General features: G+C 33.8%; 3 protein-coding genes across 11 annotated transcripts in view; 2 read left to right on the top strand and 1 right to left on the bottom strand.

Annotated features, from left to right (window-relative positions):
- Positions 1-19360, top strand: part of LOC136418761 (G-protein coupled receptor 143-like) — an 82439-nt gene that overhangs the window by 2437 nt on the left and 60642 nt on the right. Inside the window, exon 6 of one of the 3 annotated variants that reach the window (XR_010752942.1) lies at positions 15-329. Coding sequence is in view for 2 of the 3 variants with exons in the window: in XM_066404951.1 (XP_066261048.1) it covers positions 15-245 (231 nt within the window). In the remaining variant the exon portion in view is untranslated. Of the gene's footprint in view, positions 1-14; positions 949-19360 lie in introns of those variants that run through there. The other 2 variants (XM_066404952.1, XM_066404951.1) reach the window with 2 other exon arrangements.
- Positions 1062-6692, bottom strand: LOC136418758 (late secretory pathway protein AVL9 homolog). Its single transcript, XM_066404946.1, has 10 exons — positions 6488-6692; positions 6005-6202; positions 5573-5798; positions 5322-5511; positions 5035-5267; positions 4683-4977; positions 4243-4448; positions 3845-4016; positions 3573-3661; positions 1062-3350 (listed from the first exon to the last, which is right to left on the bottom strand). Exons 1-10 carry the CDS (start codon positions 6554-6556, stop codon positions 3013-3015), a joined length of 2016 nt encoding a protein of 671 aa, XP_066261043.1. The 5' UTR covers positions 6557-6692; the 3' UTR covers positions 1062-3012.
- The window catches only part of Tlk (Tousled-like kinase), a 61587-nt gene continuing 50430 nt past the window's right edge, over positions 8204-19360 (top strand). For 3 of the 7 annotated variants that reach the window (XM_066404943.1, XM_066404940.1, XM_066404941.1), the window contains exons 1-2: positions 8204-8568; positions 11479-11543. Coding sequence is in view for 4 of the 7 variants with exons in the window: in XM_066404931.1 (XP_066261028.1) it covers positions 9636-9679; positions 11479-11543 (109 nt within the window). In the remaining 3 variants the exon portion in view is untranslated. Of the gene's footprint in view, positions 8569-9612; positions 9680-11478; positions 11544-19360 lie in introns of those variants that run through there. The other 4 variants (XM_066404935.1, XM_066404936.1, XM_066404931.1 and 1 more) reach the window with 2 other exon arrangements.

The following is a 19360-nucleotide window of genomic DNA, read 5'->3' on the forward strand; positions in this document are numbered from 1 at the left end:
TTTTGCATATGCAGGCGTTTACCAACCCCCTGCAGGCATTTTTTAACGCCATGGTGTACAGGAGATGGAGTGCAGGGTCGGAAAAATTGATCCTACCTTGGAGGCATTACGAGAACCCTTATTGTCAGTTAACAAACTCCATTACGAGCAGCAACACCTCAAGAGAAACAATACGGGAGGAAATTTACCCGTTGTTGCAGAATGCTCCCGCGAAAAGTATAAATGGATATCAAAGTTTGCCTTAATAAACTAACACAATCAAGATTTTACTACCTCACACATGACCGAATATCGTATTTCACATAGGACAATTTTTATTTAGATGAGCAGTTTGATGGACGAGTCACGGATTGAAGAATAGTAAAGACTCATATTGGAAAAGCTTAGTAATAACAATCATAAAAAATAGTTTGAGGGTTAATAAATAAATAAATACTCTTTATATTTAAGTAAGGCATTAATGTCTGTTTTAGGGCTGTGATCGTGAAAAAATGGAAAATACCCCAAAGAAACATGTTTTAGTAGGAGCCGTTGTTTAGTCGCCATATTCTCCGTAAATCCACACAGTTTAAGGTTGAAATTGCAGACTACAGTATCAAATTAAACAATTCAGTATGTGGACTTACAGAGAATAAGGGATTGCATGTTTTAAATTTTACATACGCTTGGTTGAAATCCAGAAAATAGCACATAATATTCGATAATCTTAAATTATTGAAAATGAACAAGCGTCCTGTTTTCCCCAAGCATATTTCGATTTTTTTAAAGCGTATAATATTTAAACTTTTAATTCTCGAATTATATTGAAATAGTTTACACATTTTATTTATTTATTATTTATAAATATTTTGCTTTAGGTAGATAGTTTCTGTAGTTTCCTTTTAAAAATATACATTTGAATTTAAAGTAAAACTATGTATGTGTTCACAGGTTTCTCATATATGATTCTTTATGCATAGATAGAAAGATGAGAGTATTTTTAGATTAATTCTTGTAGTATTTTAAAAGCAACTTTCTTGACAATCGGGTGACCACAAATAAATCACGATCTAAATTTTATATTCTACTATTAATTTCCCTGGTGTATTAACGAGAAAATAACATGCATGGATTATATGAATACAACACGAGGTCTTCACTGACACTAAAAATATAAATTAGCATGTATTTAAATATTTTTATTAAATACATAAATAGAGAGGTATTTGAATATCGTTTCACTATTATTATTAGATTATTGCACAGTCCTACCACTTCTTAACAAGACAACAACTGACGAACATAATGCTACTTACATAAAAAAAAATAAGTTCATGTTATTTGATCATCTGTTTATGCTTGTAAATTTTTTTAACAGAATTTTAACATTGATTTATTGATTCATACCGAAAATTGTAATATTAACTACCAGTGAAGGACTGTATAATGAATATTATACTAAAGTAAAAACGAGGAATAAGTCGTAACATTGCCTACTAGTTATAATATAAAATTACCTATCACGAATTACGACGACATTTAATAAAAATATTTCATGAATTTGGCTTCTAAAAACCTTAGAAATTTGAATTTACGCTAACTTACAATAATTAACATCAGGCCTAAGTACCTGATAATAAAAAATATGATGGAAAAAAAATCACAAGTGTGAAAATTTTGCAATATCGATGAATTATTTCAATAATGTTATCTGAAATAGCGGCATTATCATACTTAAATTTCTATTAAATGTTAAATCCGGATTAACCAAACAGGAGAAGTTGAGCAAAGAAACTGTACCAAATCTAAATTTACAGCCAATTATATTGGTTAAAGGAAATAAACATTATTTAATAGAAATAAATAATAGTATATTATAAAAACAAATAAGTAACAAACAAAATAAAAATTATATGGAGATTTAATAAAACTAATAATCACATTTCGCATTAAAATAATTGTTTTAAGTTATTTTATTGATTAATCACATTTCAAGATCTAGGCAAGTAACGCATGAAATAAATATGAAAGCGGAAAGAAAAAACTAATTCATCGTAATGGGTTATATTATTCAAATTTTATTTGAATCAATGAAGGGCGGTGCTGAAATTTACAAAAGACATTGAAACATTTGAGTCCATAGCAAAGCTTCTCCTTATTGTTTCAGATTTTAAAACGCGTTCATGTGCGTTGAAAAATTCTCTTATTTTCAGTGACCAGTAACACTGCGATATTTCTTAAAGAATTTTCTTATATGGCGCATTGATGAACACTCTATTTTCTTATTTTACTTACGATAACATATAAAGAATATCAACGCTACATCTAGTACTAAACAACTCTCAAAAGTAGGGGTAAATGACTACTGGTACTTGTTTCAGCACGCACATGTGAGTGCAGTGCTACCGAATTTTGAATGTAGTTTATCGAATGTAGGAAATATTTTTATGCCGTTTAGATGTGACCCGTAAATATATTGGCAACATTGGTCGGCGGATGTATGCGTGATATAATGCAGGTGCCCGAATCCCCTTGTGCAATGTGCAATACTGTCCAATACAGTAAATTTATTACTATTAACCCGTTAGTGCCCAATTTGTATCCAATGTCAAGTTTATAAGTCCGGCTTAAGGCTTAGTTATAGAAAAATATAATTTGGTTCCGCTTCCACTTCAAATTAATGCAATACCTTAATCATGAAACGTAGTTAACTGAAATTAGTATAGCCTTAAGTTTATTTTAATACAACAAATAGGAATGTTTTCGATTAGGAGTATGTGACTTTTTGATAATTTTGAAGAAAAAAAAATATCTTTTACTCGTTTGTCATAAACTAATTTCCCCAAACTAGTGTAATAAAACACATTCGAATGCATAATATATCTTGATAAAGTTCGCACGAGGTGCAATAGAATACACTGGAGCTGATATCAATAATAAAAAGGTTTATCCTCGTCAGAATCCTAGCGCACTTCCGGTATTTAATAACAAACACATTATTAAAACAACCTGACTGACTGATCTACAATGAATTTAAACCGTATGTATCTCACCGGGCTTATGGTTCTCCAAAGGTTCAGCATAACTATTATCACTATCGCCAGTCCTAATAACATTGGAATCCTTAACTGGAACATTATTAATACTGCTTATTTTAGAATTTAACGTGTTAGGTAATCGATGGTTATCACTGTTTTCAGTGTTTCCAGTGTTGGAACTTTCGATAGCCGATTGATCATAAAGATTAGTACTCGGCTCTTCTCCGAATAAAACCTCATCTGTGGTTACTTCTTTCGGAAGACCTGGCTCCGGGCTGACCAGATTATTCCACCAACTTGAGAATGCTCCTTTAGCTTGGGAGATGGCACCACCTGTGTAAAAAATTGATTTTTTTTTGTTCGTATATGTATATCATATGTGTTCATGAGAATGTGTTATTAAATATTTCTAAATTACTCCAATTGTTCGTTTATTAGGCTACTAATTGTGCAATTTAAACAACTTTTACGATTTCAGGAAATTTAAACCATTCTCTGTACATATAGTCATATTTAAATATGTATTCTTAATCTTCAATACTGCTTTTAACATACCTACTGCTTTACTTGTTGTAGCTACAGCTCGTCCAGTAGACGTCACTGCCTGACCTAGCCGTCTACCGCTTTCTGTTGTTTGCATGGTGCTGAAAAATTAAAATAAAACACCATTTCTCAAACAAAATAACTTTTGTCACATTTGTACACCAAATAACGGTTCATTCTATGTTTCAACGCTTTTCTGACAATGAGTAGATAATAACAAGCCACAGAAATAAGAGATGAAATATTTGATATTGGAAACAATTATCTTACAGAAATCTACTTACTGGGTTAATCTCAGCTTCATATCGGCAACAGATAACTGTCCCGCAAATGGATGGCCCGGTTGCACATCTAAAATTGCTGTATGATCCTCATTTACCCACATTTTGTAATTATGAGTCTCTTTCCAAGCGGACAGGAAGCTGGCGTTAAAATGATCGGATTCTCGATTTCCATCTAAGTTTATTGGAGAAAAGGATATAAGGTTCTGAATTAAACATCGTAAAAAATTGAGGTGTTTGGCAAAATTCTTCAATTCTAAGAGATGTAAGAATAGCACAACATAGCTCGTTTTACTTGAGGTATAAAATTAGACAAATAATAATTTATGCAGAAAAAATATGTGGACGAAATTTAGTACATTGAGTGAGGATCACCCTGTATATTTAAATCAACTGATTACCAGGCACAAGTGCAGTTCGAAGTAGACAGAGTAAGTAGACCCTAAATTGCGTGCGAATCCACTCGTCTCCACCCTCGTATCCCACACCATCCAAAAATACATCATGACGTTCTTCAGACACATGTTTTACGATATAATCCGCAAATCTCAAATCCTCAGTAGTTAAATGAAGCGATTTTCGAAGTGCAATATCTTGACATTCTATTCTGAAATTTATTATATATTATTAGGAGAATGGAGAACAAATTCTTGATTTAAAATTGTGTGTGGTATAATAGTTATGAAAAAAATTTTCGCATTGAGGAATTTAATAATAATGGTTGATTAAGGTGTTGTGTCAAATGTTTCACATATCTACAAAATTTCATTCAAAGCTACAGAAATTAAACACTATAAACATGTAAAAAAAATCGTTAGACAACAAAAATATAATTTCTTACCTGCCACCATCAACATCGACCATTACATCATACAACTGTCGCTTTTGTTTGAATAAAACATTTGTCGCCCCAACTACATAACTTCTAACATTCACATCTGCCAGCAAATCCAAATAAGGTAATGAGAGGTAAGGTAAACACAATGACCCTTTGCTAAATATCGATAATGGAAATCCACAATTCTCTATGTTAATTTGAGTCAAGTAATTCAAATTGCTTTGCACAGAATCTGCCATAGCATCTAGACTTAAATCTCTCCGGAGGCTGTTACTTTTGTCTAATATATTTACAATTCCTAAATAAAATATTATTTAAAAAAAAACTCCAGCTCTCAGGATTTATATAATTGTACCATTACTATCATCTTTGTTCAATGGAACTGATTCAGCAATTTCTATACCATTTTCTATTGGCTCTAATTTTTCATTGAGATGACCTGGAAAATTTGTGCTTGAAGGAACATTATACAAGCCATTTTGTGAGGTGCCATTCTGCATTACAACTTCTGGTAATTTCATTGGGGAAATACCTGGTGAGTCACCTTCATCAGAAAATTCAGGCATTGGTGACATTGGTCTTGACAACCTAAAGAGAGCATTTTCAAGGCCTAATGAACATGAGACATTATAAATCTTTTACCTAATACAAGCTGCTTGATGTAACCCCTTTTCAATCATTTCTGGGAATAAGGATACCAGAGTTAAAATAGTAGAACACAGTGGAAGAACTGGTGATTTGTAAAACATAACTCGTTTTTCTAATAAAAGTAGCTTAAATAAAAGAATTGCCTTATGCTTCCATTGCAGAATCAAATCCCTAGCTGAAAGACCTTAAAATAAAGACAACATGATGAAAAATGTATACAATTGCATATCTTGTTTTAATCTTACCCACAAAAGTTTGCTGCTGAATGTCTGCCTGACTCATGACAGCATTTAAATGATGAAATGTGTCTTCTAAAATAGATACTTTACTAAAATCTCCCTCATCAAAATAGGCATGGGTTATTAAAGCCATTTTTACTTGTATTTGTCCATAGAGGGGAATTCTACTGAGTACACAAACTGATTTTTGTACTGTAGTCCTAGTAATGTCTGAGGTACGATTTTTCAACTTCTAGATAATAAAATAATATGAAGCTGTTATGATAATTCATAAATACTAATATTAATGAGATAGAATTATTATAAAAAGGAAATGAGTTTGTTATCTATAAAGTTGTCATAAACAGGCTATTATCTTGGATTTACTTAGAATTTGCTAATAATGAATTAAAGTTAAATAGTTTGAAAATTGAGAATGAAACTTATAACTCAACTTACCTCAACTGAAATTTGTCGAAAACATGATATTCCAAAAACAGTTTCTTTAGCATTAGTTAAGCTTGGCAAGTGGAAAAACACAGTATCATCCTCATAATTGTGAGATCCATCTGGCAGTGCAAGAGTAGGCAAATACTTCCATCCAGGTGGACATTCATTTGGCGTGCCTGGCACAAGTGGTGGATAAGAATACTCTACCTAAAATTTCAATCCAATGAACACAGAAACAAATTCCAATTCCTTACATAAAATATTAATGGAAATATTGAAAATTTTCAATCACACTACTAGAATTATTTCCAAACAAGACACTGAAAGTAATTTATACTATTTTAACTTTATGCTATGTGGAAACTTGAGAGGGAGTCACATTTTACAATCATCCGAGTTTATAAAGGTTTCAAATTAATGCAATAACATTGATAATTGTTAAGTAAATTAAAAATGATAAGTACAGCGTATCAAGTTAGTAGTGGTACTTACTTGGCAGCCCTTTTTATGGTGGAATCCTACCACTAGAACATACAGAATGGGGGCTTCTGGGTCACCCATGGCCAATATTGATTAACACTGTTTCACAAAACATTAAGTTCAAACCTCTCTCAAGTCCTATAGAGTTATAACTTCCATTCAACCTTATTTGTTTTTAATACAGAAAGAAATTCATGCACAAAGCTAAAGGGGGGTGTTTTGTGTTCATATTTTGAAAAAAAAAACATATTGACGTTTCGTCACATATTTTTGATAGCTGTCAATAATTCAACTAAGCGTTCTCGTTTCATATTTAGATTAGACTATGGCTGTAGCTTATTTATATACACTACGGAGACAAAGTAGATAATGATTGGAAAGAATTAATCTATTTTCTGTGATAAATACTTAAGTTATTAGTTGCTTTTTAATTATAATATTGATTGCAATTTCATATTATAGATAGATGCTAAGTCAAACTAACCAAAATAAAGTAGATAATTGAATAAATTAAGCCAAAATGAGATTTGAGAAATAAATAAAGAAACAACAATAAGAAAAACCTCAAGTAGGCGTTGAAATATCAAAAGATAAATTCATATGTTATCAATTACATTTAGAATGTTTAATGGGAAATCGCAAATGTGTTCTCCCTACTGTGAGTTTTGCTTATAAAGATCACACGCCGTTATTACAAATAATTAATTGGTGAAATGAATTTAAGTTAAATCCAAAATCAAAGGTCCATCTGCGGCAAAAAAAATTCTTTAAATTACTTTGTGTACAGTGCGGTTCCGTGCACTGAGATGTAAAGGTGTAAACACCATACTTTTTTCTGCATACTATGTATAGATGGTGTATATATGGTTGCCTATAATAAAACTATTATACTTATTTATGTTCACGTCCAGGATGAAAAGAAACAATACCAAATAAAAACTTACAAACTTAGACTAACAGATAATATTAGGTAATCGCAGCTGTAATATTAATATATATAATTCTATTTATATATTTCTTTGATAATAAAATAAGATACAAAGAAAATAGGAGAGGAAATTGTTTATTATAAGAATGACCAACCAACAGAGCATCAATTTTACATATCTTACAGATATATCTATTTAATCATTTTCGGAAACTTAAACAGTAATATTGCAAATGGTTTCGGAAAATAAGAAATAATGAATAATTGACAAAAGAAAAAGAAAATACTAACCCGTGTAAATAATTTCTCTTCCTAATCAAATGAGCCGGTATAAGAGTACGCTAATTTTCCCACCGAATTGAACATAGCCATTGGACAATTTTCCGACAGACCTGTCACCGCCACCTAAAATCCTTTGCTTACCTGTTATGTTTTAGCAATAGTCAACAACGGTAACTGATGGGCAGAGACCTGCGCTTTATACATTTGTCATTCGGACACTGAATATCCGAAACCGAATAGTTCTAATGGTTGATTCGCTATTCGTGCAAGCGATATACTGATAGTTTTATGACTATGAAAGTAGTTTAAGGATTGTTTATAAACTAAGGGTTGGGAACATGCAGCTTAAATATTTTTACAATCATACATACACGAAGGGTTTTACAACGATTACAATTTTGGACGGTCACGTCGTTGTTCACGCATGCGTTCTGTAAAAAGTTGCAAGAATCTACAAACTATTACGGACTGCTCACGGATCGCTTGATGAAACAAACCTATTAAACATCGGTGCTCTTTGCTCTTTTATGCAAAACAATTGAAAAGTAGATCAATTTGTGATTTTTGTCGGTGTAACCGCTGTTTTTTCGGTGTTTTGTGCAAAATTGCGACGTCTTTAGGGCCCGCAATATCGAAAAATTGCCAGACGAAGGAACGGAAAGTGAGAACCATCCTTATTTGGGTGATTTGTTGACCAACAAACAATTAATTCGTTCATAAAAAATAATCGGCAACTGGCAATCAGTCGCCATCTTTTTCTCGCGAGTTTTTTCTTTGATTGTAGAGTTCAATTTTCCAAAAAATTTGTTGTATTGACTGGTCAGTTTCTAGTGGAAAACCCTAGGAAATTTGGTGCAAAAATCCTCAGCTGGCAGAATACTAGGTAAGTTATTTATTTGTTCTTTAAAAACGTCTTCAAATACAACCTCATAACATTAGTTCAGAGTTAAAGGCCTCTTGTTGAAGTCCGTGTTACAAGCAGGCCTTTTTTAGTGGAAATATGAAGAGAAATTGCTTTCTTGCATTACTGTCCCATCCATGATTGTAATTCTATCAAAGAGCATACTGGGTATTTAAATTGTTCTTAAAAAATGATTTAGCAGAACTAGAACTTGTAGATTTTGAGAATTGAACTGGTACAACCAGTTGAACCCTGATATTTGAAACATCCCATGAGAATAATGTTGATATCACCGAGACCATCACCACGTGTCTCAAATAAAATAAATTCACCAGCAATGCCATTCTTATGGGATGGTTGAAGTTCCAGTTGAGCTGAACATCTTTCCTACATGTGGACCTTTAAAAAGTTAAAAAGATGAATTTGCAAAATTCAAAAGAGAGTTGGAATATAAAATATAAATTTTTGTAATTCAACATCTTGTTTGTTCATTTGTCCTGCATCTGTTTTTAAAAAATGTATGAATCTCATAGCATTATATCTAATCATTTTCACTGGAACCAATTATGCCCTACTACAGAAAGGCTTACTCACTTTATTTTTTGAACCTTCTAACATTTCAAGTTGACACTTGGTATAGGATAACTATTCCAATTTTAATTTTTCTGCCATCTATATCAAAGACAAAAAACTAAAAATGACAGCTGGATTCTAATTTGAAAAAATATTTTTAATTGGAATACACATACACAATTTGAGGAATATTTATATTGCAGGAATAATAAAACTGTATTAATGAATGTGTTCTTCCAGATGCTTTTAAAAAGGCTATAGTGGTTCCCATTCTTAATAAAATGTGATAAAGCCAAGGTTACAAATCATCCATCAATTTCTCTTTTACCAGTCCTCTTAAATATTTTTCAAAAATGCTCTCAAATGTCTTTATCATATTGCATGTTCAATCTTTTTTCTGAGGACCAGTTTGGTTTTAGAAGGGAGAGGGGTGCTGTCCTGAGCATACTGGACTTGCTGTCTGTTGTAATGGACCCATGCAAGGACAGAGAATATGGTATATCTTAGTTCTACAACCTGAGTAAGGCTTTCAAATGCATGTCTCATTGTCCCTTGGGATCTAACTTAAAGAAACATATGACATACTGTGTTTATATTGCAGAAAAGGGCTATTTGGGTTATATGTGTATTGAAGTGTGTGTTGTATATCAGATGGGTAACAAATAATGTGCATAGACATTCTGATTTCCACAATTATTTAACAAGGATTAGAGATGACTGTAGATGTACAGACTGCCAAAGCTACAGACAAGACCTGAATTATTTCTTGAATTAAATTAATGAAATTCTCTTAGGTATCAGATCACTGAATTATTTTGGTATATGGGTTTAAGGGATCTCAGAGGTACATATTTTAAGGTATTTCCACGATAGCCCAAATACCATAAAATTAATCAACAAACCTATATACTCCATTTGGTTTATATCCATCTAGTCATATTGCCTATATTTAACTTTTTTATTGCTTTAGTAAGGAAAAAACGAAATTTAAGGAGTTTGAGTTTCATACTCAGTTTCATATGATTTAAAGTTTTGTGGGTCAAGTTTTACTTGGCCCTTTCTAGTTTGGCACAAGTGCTTAAGCACTAGATAACTTTTTTTTATAACTTATTTTTAACCTTTGATCAACCTTCTGTCAGTAACAGATTTTTTACTTATTTCAAGTTTTACCTAAGACTCCTTTTTCTGGAGAATATGATGTGAACACTAAAGTAACTTTTACCAAAATAATGATGGAAACTAAGGTCTATGATGTTATATTTTCTTGATCAGGCCGCTTCAATAACATAAAAGGAAAATTTTGCCTCAACAATAAATAATGATCTGGATCCCATTCAAGAGGTAATTTTAGTTTCCAGGATCCAATTTAATCAGATATTCGATATGGCTGAATTGAGATTTTGGTTAAATTAGTTATATCAGTTAAATTGGATTTGGAGGAAGTGTCGAAACTACAATTGTCTCTAGTCCTATAATACTACTTCCTACTTATTATTGAGTCAAAATACCCTATTATTTAGACAAAATGCAAGGAAGATACACGTTTCGTCACTTTTTAAATTTTTTTGTGACATAATTTTTTCTTTCTGTACAAGTATAAATAAGTATCTTTTGAGGTATTTTCCTTTTGTACAAGATGTCTCAAATTTAACTTTCCACCTTGGGATATTGATTGATTAAATGGAAGGAAAGTTGCATTTTTTAGTTGTGATTAAAATCCATTTTTAACATTTTATAAGTTCTTATTGCTTTAAGAAATTTGATATGAATAAAAATTGTCAATTTTCATGTTTATTTTTTTGTAACGTTATTTCTGAATGTAGAGCAAAATTAAGGTTACTTTCCTGCAGCAGGAATAATTCCTCAAAGCGTATTTTTGATTATAGGACCACATTTGGGATTTTGAAGTTCAATATGGTATTTCCAAATCAAAACGTCGTATTTTAAAAATGAAATTATCTTATGAGAGTTACATAGGATAGGTCATATGTCCATAACCTATTTGGCAATTGCTGATTTAATTTAAATAAAAAATTGACATTTCTTGATCATTAAAAAAATGCTTAATTACGGTCACCGCAAAATTTGTTTATGTAGTTTTTCTTATCTATTCAAATGAGAATTTATCACTCGATTTATCGTTAAAATCAAATATTTTAAAGTGATTGTTACTGTGTTTCATTTAAATTTTCCTAAATTTCAGTTTACTATAGCATTTCCTGAACTAACATAGATTTATATTATCGGAGGTATAATTTTAGAAAGGAAATAATACAACTGTGTTTGCTTATAAATACAGTAAGTTTTGATCTTTTACAGGGACGAATGGCGTCTCGAAAAGGCGTTGTTCGAAATGGCAGATAACCGGAGATTCTCTGGAGGCGGTAAGTGGAAGTTTCGTCTTATTATTGATTTATTAAACCTAACCCTGCGGAACTAAAAATAGGCATGTGGAGGATCTGTGTCACACTTTAGTTGCCATATTCTCAGATTTGCACCCGCTTCCTTCTTTTGTCACATGCGTAGAAGTTATAGCTTGACGTCAATTAAGTAGGTAGAAAAAGTGCATGGAGAATAGTGGTATATTATGTCGAAAGATTGTCATGCCTATAGTCAGTTGATCAGAAACGTAGAACATCAAAAGTCACGTAATTGAGGATATGAATTATTTAGCAAGTTAAGAGGCGTATGTTGCAAGTTGGAAGGCAAATCGTTTGTGAAAATAGCTCTTAAAGTTGAAAGCTCGGAAAGTAGCGTGATCTGGTGTCAGGTAGATGAACCGATTTGCACGAACATTCGGCCTCAGTGTTTAAAATTCAACGAGGTGAAAGATTGCCACATTTCTTTCCCAACGGGAAGCGGAAAAAAATCAGTGGCGTAACCGGTAATTTTGCTATCAAATTATGGTTTTTTAGTTCTGGGCATTCCAAAAGTGATTGTGAATTGTAAGTATTCGATAAAAAAATATTATCCCGACCACTTTCAATTAGTCTATTGAAAAAGAATAATTCAACTTTATTGTGGTGTAGGTAATCGTTCTTCACCAACCCTAAGGCACTGTTATGTTATGTTATAGTATTCGGTCCGTTTAAATGTGCGATATATATATATATATATATATATATATATATATATATATATATATATATATATATCGCATATTGGTATTGATTTGACGAAACTTTGAAACAATTATTTATATATGATTTTATCGTTGGGTTAAACGTAGTTGTGGGGGTTAAAATCCAAGAGCCATAACGGCATTTGGCAACGTGGCGGATGGTAAATGCATCTTCGCCACTGGGCCACTTGTTGCACACATAGCTGACCAATGATGTGCGGTCGCTCGGGCCCGATCCGTTCTCGGTTACTGCGATTTCCTCCCGTTCCGACAATGCGCTCTTGTTATTTGCCGCTTTCAGCCTTCTTCGCGGATTTGGCAGTTGCGAGGGAACTGTAGTCAGTTTGAATTTTATCATGGACGTTCTAAATTACGGACCAATACGAGCAAACGTTCATGGATAAGAAACTTATTTGGGAGTCGCGAGTTTTCAGTTTGTTTTTTAACAATTTTAATCCGGTGCATTGTTTTATATTTAATGTCGTTGAGATAAATAATTTCATGCATTGATAATAGGCTCTTTTTTGATACACAGTTGGTCTATACATCGAGTATTTATAATTTAAAGTTCTGGTCGAGTATAGTTTTTGAGGTGCATGCCTCTCAAATATATGTTTATTTTTAAAGACGAAAAGTATGCACTCCTGCATATATATTGCAGTAGACGTCATAATCCCATTTCTCTTAAATTTTCCTCGGCATGATTTCGACAAAACATTATTTTTATTTCTTTTTGCGGGGATGACGGGTCTTCCTAACACGCATGAACTATCAATCTTGTCAAATTGGTAAATGTCTGGATCAATCCAGTAAGTATATATGTACAAGTTAAAAAGGCCAAAGTCGATCCCTGTAGAGATCAATATAGACATTAGATGGGAAGCAGAAAAATGAGTCATGCAGCGGGGAGCGTTGTCTATTTGAAAATGTAAAGTAAATTGTATATTTTAAATAATTAAACTTTAAATCTAAATGGGAAAAATGAAAGAATTAGGAAAAATAGTATAAAAACTGAAAATAAGGAATAGCATGGTAGGAAAAGCATGTGCAGGAGGTACTAGTAATAATTCAAAATAAAATTACTGCGAGATTCCGCTTTATAGGAGATACAACACTACTAGAACTACTGATTGAGAACAATTAGGCGAGCCGCTAAGCAAGGTATAGAAAGAAAATGAGAAGACAAATTTTATATTAATTTAATAAAGTAAGGGAGGTTAATGGAAGTGATCCATTTGAAATTGGTTGTACTTATGAATTTAGGTAGGCGCTTCGAGGAGAGGAGTATTGCTGCCTTTTAATAAAATTTGAGGACTAAAGTTGCGAGGATGTATTCTTCGTCTTTAATACAGAACGTCAATAGTTAGAAATATAAGTGTGTAGAGTCAAATTCAGCAAACAGAAGGAATATCATAGTTTCGTAATCTGAAACTGAAGAGGGCGCTAATTCTGCTTGGCGTGTCACGGCTTGCATCTTCGTGGTTGCCGTCTTTGCGCCTTCGCGGACAAAGTGCAGGCGGTCGTCGTCGATGTTTCTTTCAGTGGTTCTCGTCAGCCATATTTTGACGCTGATATGTAGAGCACATGCTTTTAAAAACTTGTGAATTAAAATTAATAAATATTTATTTGACGCAACGAGTACGGAAAATACGCATAAATTCCTATTACGAAATTGAGAGTTCACCTTGCGATGATTTTTAAGGTCAAGCTTGTAATGATTTTTTCTTGAAATTACTGGTATTCACCAAATTGTCAAGAATCGAGCAAATAATTCCATAAGGAAAATTGTGAATGATTGTTGCTCTTTTCTTATTTGCAAAACTATAACACCTTTTTTGGCACATATCTAGGAATGTGTCGTAAGGAAAATGTACATAAATATCTGTTACGAAATTCAGGATTCACCTTGCGATGGTTTTTAAAGTCGTATTGCAATACTTTTTGAATTGAAAATTCTTTTATTCACCAAATTGTCGAGAATCAACCAAATCCCGTGTGAATGATATACATCGAAAGTGGACTCTTCTATAACGATGATTTCTCATCTTGTGACGATTCTTAAGGTTGGGTACAAGAAGGTTTCAAATTTGTTCACCACCATTTATATATTCGCCTGATTGTCACGAGTGCCTATCACAAAATATTTAAGGGTGAATTGCGAATGGCAATACATTTGGGGTATGCAGCGTCGTTGATAGTTCCACGTCAATCTTAACACAATCTAGGAAAAGATCTTCTCAGTCCTTTGTTCCTAGTTTGGCCTTTTAGTAATAGTGATCTTTTCGTACTTACAGAGCTGTAAGACTCATTTTGGCATACATATGGGAGTATGTAGTTCTATAATACATATACACGCATATAAAACAAAATGCGCGCATCGTGCCCGATCTAATCGGGGCACAAGACACCCTGATCGATTCCCAGGTGCATGCATACAGTGCCAACGGAGTCGGTGATGGCAATGGCGGTTCGCGGGGGACAAAAGGGGGGTAGCTGTTGAAGGGGTTTTTTGGGGGGGCCGAAAGTTCCTCCTGCCCCCTCGGTCCCTTCTGTTTCCGCAGCCCCGTCGGAGACTCTTATTGACCCGATCTCGCTGGATGTTAACGGAATCCTGCTGGATGTTGTTTCTGCCACCGATGTGGTGGGGATTTGTTCAAAACGTTATGTGTATGCTTTAACTATTCAGAAGGGCATAGGCTAGCTGCCCCAGACCTCATGGCTTTTCCCTTAAAAAGACTGCCACAGCTTGAAGTTTTTTCCTGCTGGTTCTTTAACTTTCGTTTATTTTGATGGGGAATTTTTAGGGGAAATTAAGTATGAAGTACACATTCAATTTAATTTTATGGTGTGTAAAATACCATTCCCTTTGTGCAAGAGACCTAAGGCGCCTTCCAGTCGAGGGATGGCGCGGAATGAAATACTTTTTGTTTCTTTTAAAGTTTCATAAGAAAATCAATATCGTATGAAATTTACTGCGACATCGGATGTTGCTGGGCGGTGTCTTTAGGTTATGATTCGAAATCAACCCGCATATTACTTATTGGTGGGATATAACAAACTTTAGTTATTAGGTCTCTTGTGAAAAATGCCGGTTGTTTACCAGTTTTTTTATTAGAACAGATTAAGGGTATCAATTTGACGTGACAAGACGTAGATATTATGATTTTTGTTAAATTTTCATAAAGAATAGAAACACTACAAACTCAGTGTAATTTTTCTTGTAGACTATAAATGAAAAAACCCTCAAATATATTTCGAGGTATCGTCCAAGGGGTTCCTAAACTATGTTACAATGAAATTTACAGAGTCGTGGGAACACCATTAATGTAAATGTAACAGGTGTACTGTACATTTTTTTTTTAGATTTCATACTGTATTAAATATTTTCGTAAATGTAAACCAGTTAACGCCACTGATACTATATAAATTGATCTCTCACACACAATTTATTTCTAGATACAGCGAAATTAAATAAAAACAAGAATTTTTTGAATATACCGTGGATTTTTTTTTATTGCTGAGCAAGTGAAAATATGTCAAATATGTCGTGAGATATCGAGCCATTAAATTCTGAAATAATTTAGTCTTAAGTTTTGAAATAATCGTAGCTACCAAATGCAGTGGGTTGAATAGTAACAATTTTGTATGGCATTATTCTTTACCCTCTATGGCATCGAAAAAAATATGATTATCAAGATGAGTGTTCGTTCATAATTTTTAGTTTAAATTTAGATTTAGTTCATAAGTTTCTTGATAAATTATGAGATATTTTTCAATTTGCGTTAGAATTTTTTTCTTATAAACCTTAGTTAACAGTGGCATTAGGTATACGCCACGGTATCGGCTGACGGCCAATAATGGCCTTACGTTTTTTAAAGAAGCACTGCCGGTTTTCGCACGGCAGAAAATGTTTTTCAATGGCAGTTATTTGCTAGAATCTCGGTCAAGAGCCGTTCCGTCGCGTGGTCTGCAATTGCATGTAACTTGGTTTTTTATAGTGCCTATTTTTATTTTCATGCTTATCTTTAAATTTAGTTATGTAGGTGTGTTGTGTCTGGAGTTTATTGTCTTGTGACAACATGTACATATGTGTTTTATTACTGGTGCTTAAATGACCTTACAATCGAAATGGTAAAATGTGCATTTTTTTCTCGATCACATATAGCTTATACATTGAAAACATTCACCACCTCGAATTCCAGCCGTCATTACAAAAACGAAACGCTTTGTCGTTTTGTTTTTGTGCCACCATCCTCATCTTAAGTTTCTTATTTCGAAACATAATCAAACCAAATTTTAACCTTCATTTTAGTATATTATTATAAAAGATTGCGGCAGTATGTAAAACTAGATGGATACGTGTGCCCACTAAAAATCAATGTTTTCCAGACAAAGGCTCTATACTTAGGTACCCACATTAAATCTGTAAAATGTCCGCGGCTCCTCGTGGGTGTCGAAAATGCCTATTGATTTTCTTATCCCGGTTTTTCATTACACTCTTCTTTAAAAATAACGAGCTGGTAGAGGAATATTTTTTCAAAAGGCTTTCCCTAAAAGTCATATAATGGTCGTTCAATCTCGTCCAACATCGACGCCCTTCGAGATAGGCATCACGGGCCGCACTCCAGGTTTCCCTTAATTCGCCTGTTTCCCTAAACTTCCGATTCGCCCTGTTTCACCCTCAACTGGGTCAATCCCACTCAGAGCCGTTTACTCCTTGCCAGACAGAAGTTTTGATTGCTGTACAGGCGTTCAGAGTTTGACGGCGAATTTTCGAGAGACGATTGAGTTCAATTCCACATAGATAATTACTTGGTATTTACCGATAACTGTCGCAAAAATAAATACGCTTTTTGTAGACGTTTTAACGAGATAGAACAATAGTTGGTTTATTTTTTTTTTAATTATATTTGGATAGGTATAGTATCGTGCTTTAGATTAAAGTCAAACATCTGAAATTTATGTTTCACTGCATAATGCATTTTTTTACGATGAAGTTGTTTGTCGTCATTTCACAGTTAATTGATTCAGCTTAGCTCAAGTTTAAACTCTCAGAAATTTGTCTTGTGGTATAAGTGAACTGAAGATGCCTTAATATCCGTTAAATCAACATGACTTTTTTATTCTTAATAATTTAGGTTTAATAAACACAACATTTGATTGGAAAATGACATTGAAGAAAGACACTGAGGTCTCGCTATTAAAATTGACAATTTCACAAGCCACAGATATCGAAATCAATATTTGCTTTAGAATAGAAACACATCTCTCCGGGCATCCTAAAAACATGAGCCTTATTTAGAAAGAAACGTATATAAGCGACGTTTGGGGTTTACATAGCACGTTATATAATTCTTCCGATCGATAAGACACCGTCTCTGAATGCACAAAATGCTTCTGGCTTGGGCTTCCCTTTACATCCCAGGAATAATATAATTTTCCTTGGCGTTAAGGGCGAGGTGTCGTGTCGGCTTTCCGAACACGCCCTGTATTCGAAGGAAGGGCATCATGACTGAGAACATCCGAATCTGAAGATTTGAATATTATTGGTAAAAATTACTAGTTTGTTCCAAACAATATGGTGAGTGCACAATTATCTCATTGACTGAATGATTTAAAGCAATTTCGCAGGTAGTATGTTGAGTTTGACCATATCATTTTACAATAGTTAACGTTTCGTTGATAACTGTTGTTGGTATATTCTTGACAGTATGGCGATTTAATGTAATTCCACAAGTATGTTTGGTCGATATGGTTGGGACAAATATGTTAGTATTCCTAGATTATTTGGTTCTTGTGTTGACTGTAATCTGCACTGCGTTAATTTCGGTCCAAATGGAAGTATCTCGCATAACGAATTAATGTGCTACGTGGTACATTTAAAACGAAACGATGATCTCGTTCCACCTCAGCTCATATGTTCAATTTATTCGTGTAGCTGGAACACATCCCGGCTTTATATTTAGAAAGAAATGTACATGGGCGACGTTTGGGTTTTACATAGCACGGTTATATACTTGCCCGGCGATCGATAAAACCCCGTCTCTCTGTTCTGTATACACACCCTGCAGCTCTCTCATTCAATTCATTACATAAATCCCAAATTACTCCACACCACCGCAAAGTGGACGGCTTTGCTCGTAACGGCAACGGCAGCATCACACAGCCCAGCCAATTGCGTTGTTTTATTTCTCTATAAAGGTCGAAACGACCTCACCGTGTCTTCTTGTTAGACTATTGATTTTCGGACGTCTTAAACTCGAGAATCCATACTTAATGCGTAAACATATCTAAATTCAGTCCGGTGTTGTGTTTAAATGGGGTAAGTTATCGCTTCTTTCTATAGCCTGTAGATTTCCATTCTAGTTGGGCTGGGGTCTCATGTGTCTCCTGCGCATATCTCAAGAGGTCCAACCCTGGTAGCTCGCTTAAATACGCATTGCGTCAAGGATTGAAGCTCATCGTTCTATACCAGGTAGAGAAGGTCTCTGTCGTTTCCGACTGTAAGAATAAGATAAGAGGGTGAATTCAAGGTTGTTTTATTGCGGAGGTAGCTGCGCCGTTCACTGGTAAATCAAGGACGATGAACTGACTTTGCATCGTTTGCATCGTTTCTGGATTGTTCAATTAAGATGTAAATTAGTCTGTTGAGCAGTAACAGTCAACAGTTAATTCATTCCCTTTGACAGACTTTGAATCAAATCCAACCAAATCCTGTGCGATTCCGCGCACACTCGAAATTGGCACTACAGTTCTGTACTCCTTTACACTGCAGTTCTGCATTTCCTTACAGTGCGAATTTCGGGGCGTCGTTTGTTAGAAATTTGAAATCACCGTTTCATATTCTCTTTGTATAAGATACAGATAGAGATTGGATCGAATCTACAAAATTAGTTCAGTAGAATCTCAAAATCCAACTTTAGTAACTTCAAATCAGTATGAAGTATGTGTCTGGATATTTTAGCCTCTATTTGTGGCAATGCAATATATGACATTGTCATTTTCATTTTAGCGAATTTGTAAATAATTCTTGACTTTGCTACCGGAAGAATCTTGGGAAGAACACATCCGAAGAAAAAT

The sequence above is a fragment of the Euwallacea similis genome, chromosome 37 (assembly GCF_039881205.1).
Source record: "Euwallacea similis isolate ESF13 chromosome 37, ESF131.1, whole genome shotgun sequence".
In the NCBI taxonomy this organism is placed as follows: domain Eukaryota; kingdom Metazoa; phylum Arthropoda; class Insecta; order Coleoptera; family Curculionidae; genus Euwallacea; species Euwallacea similis.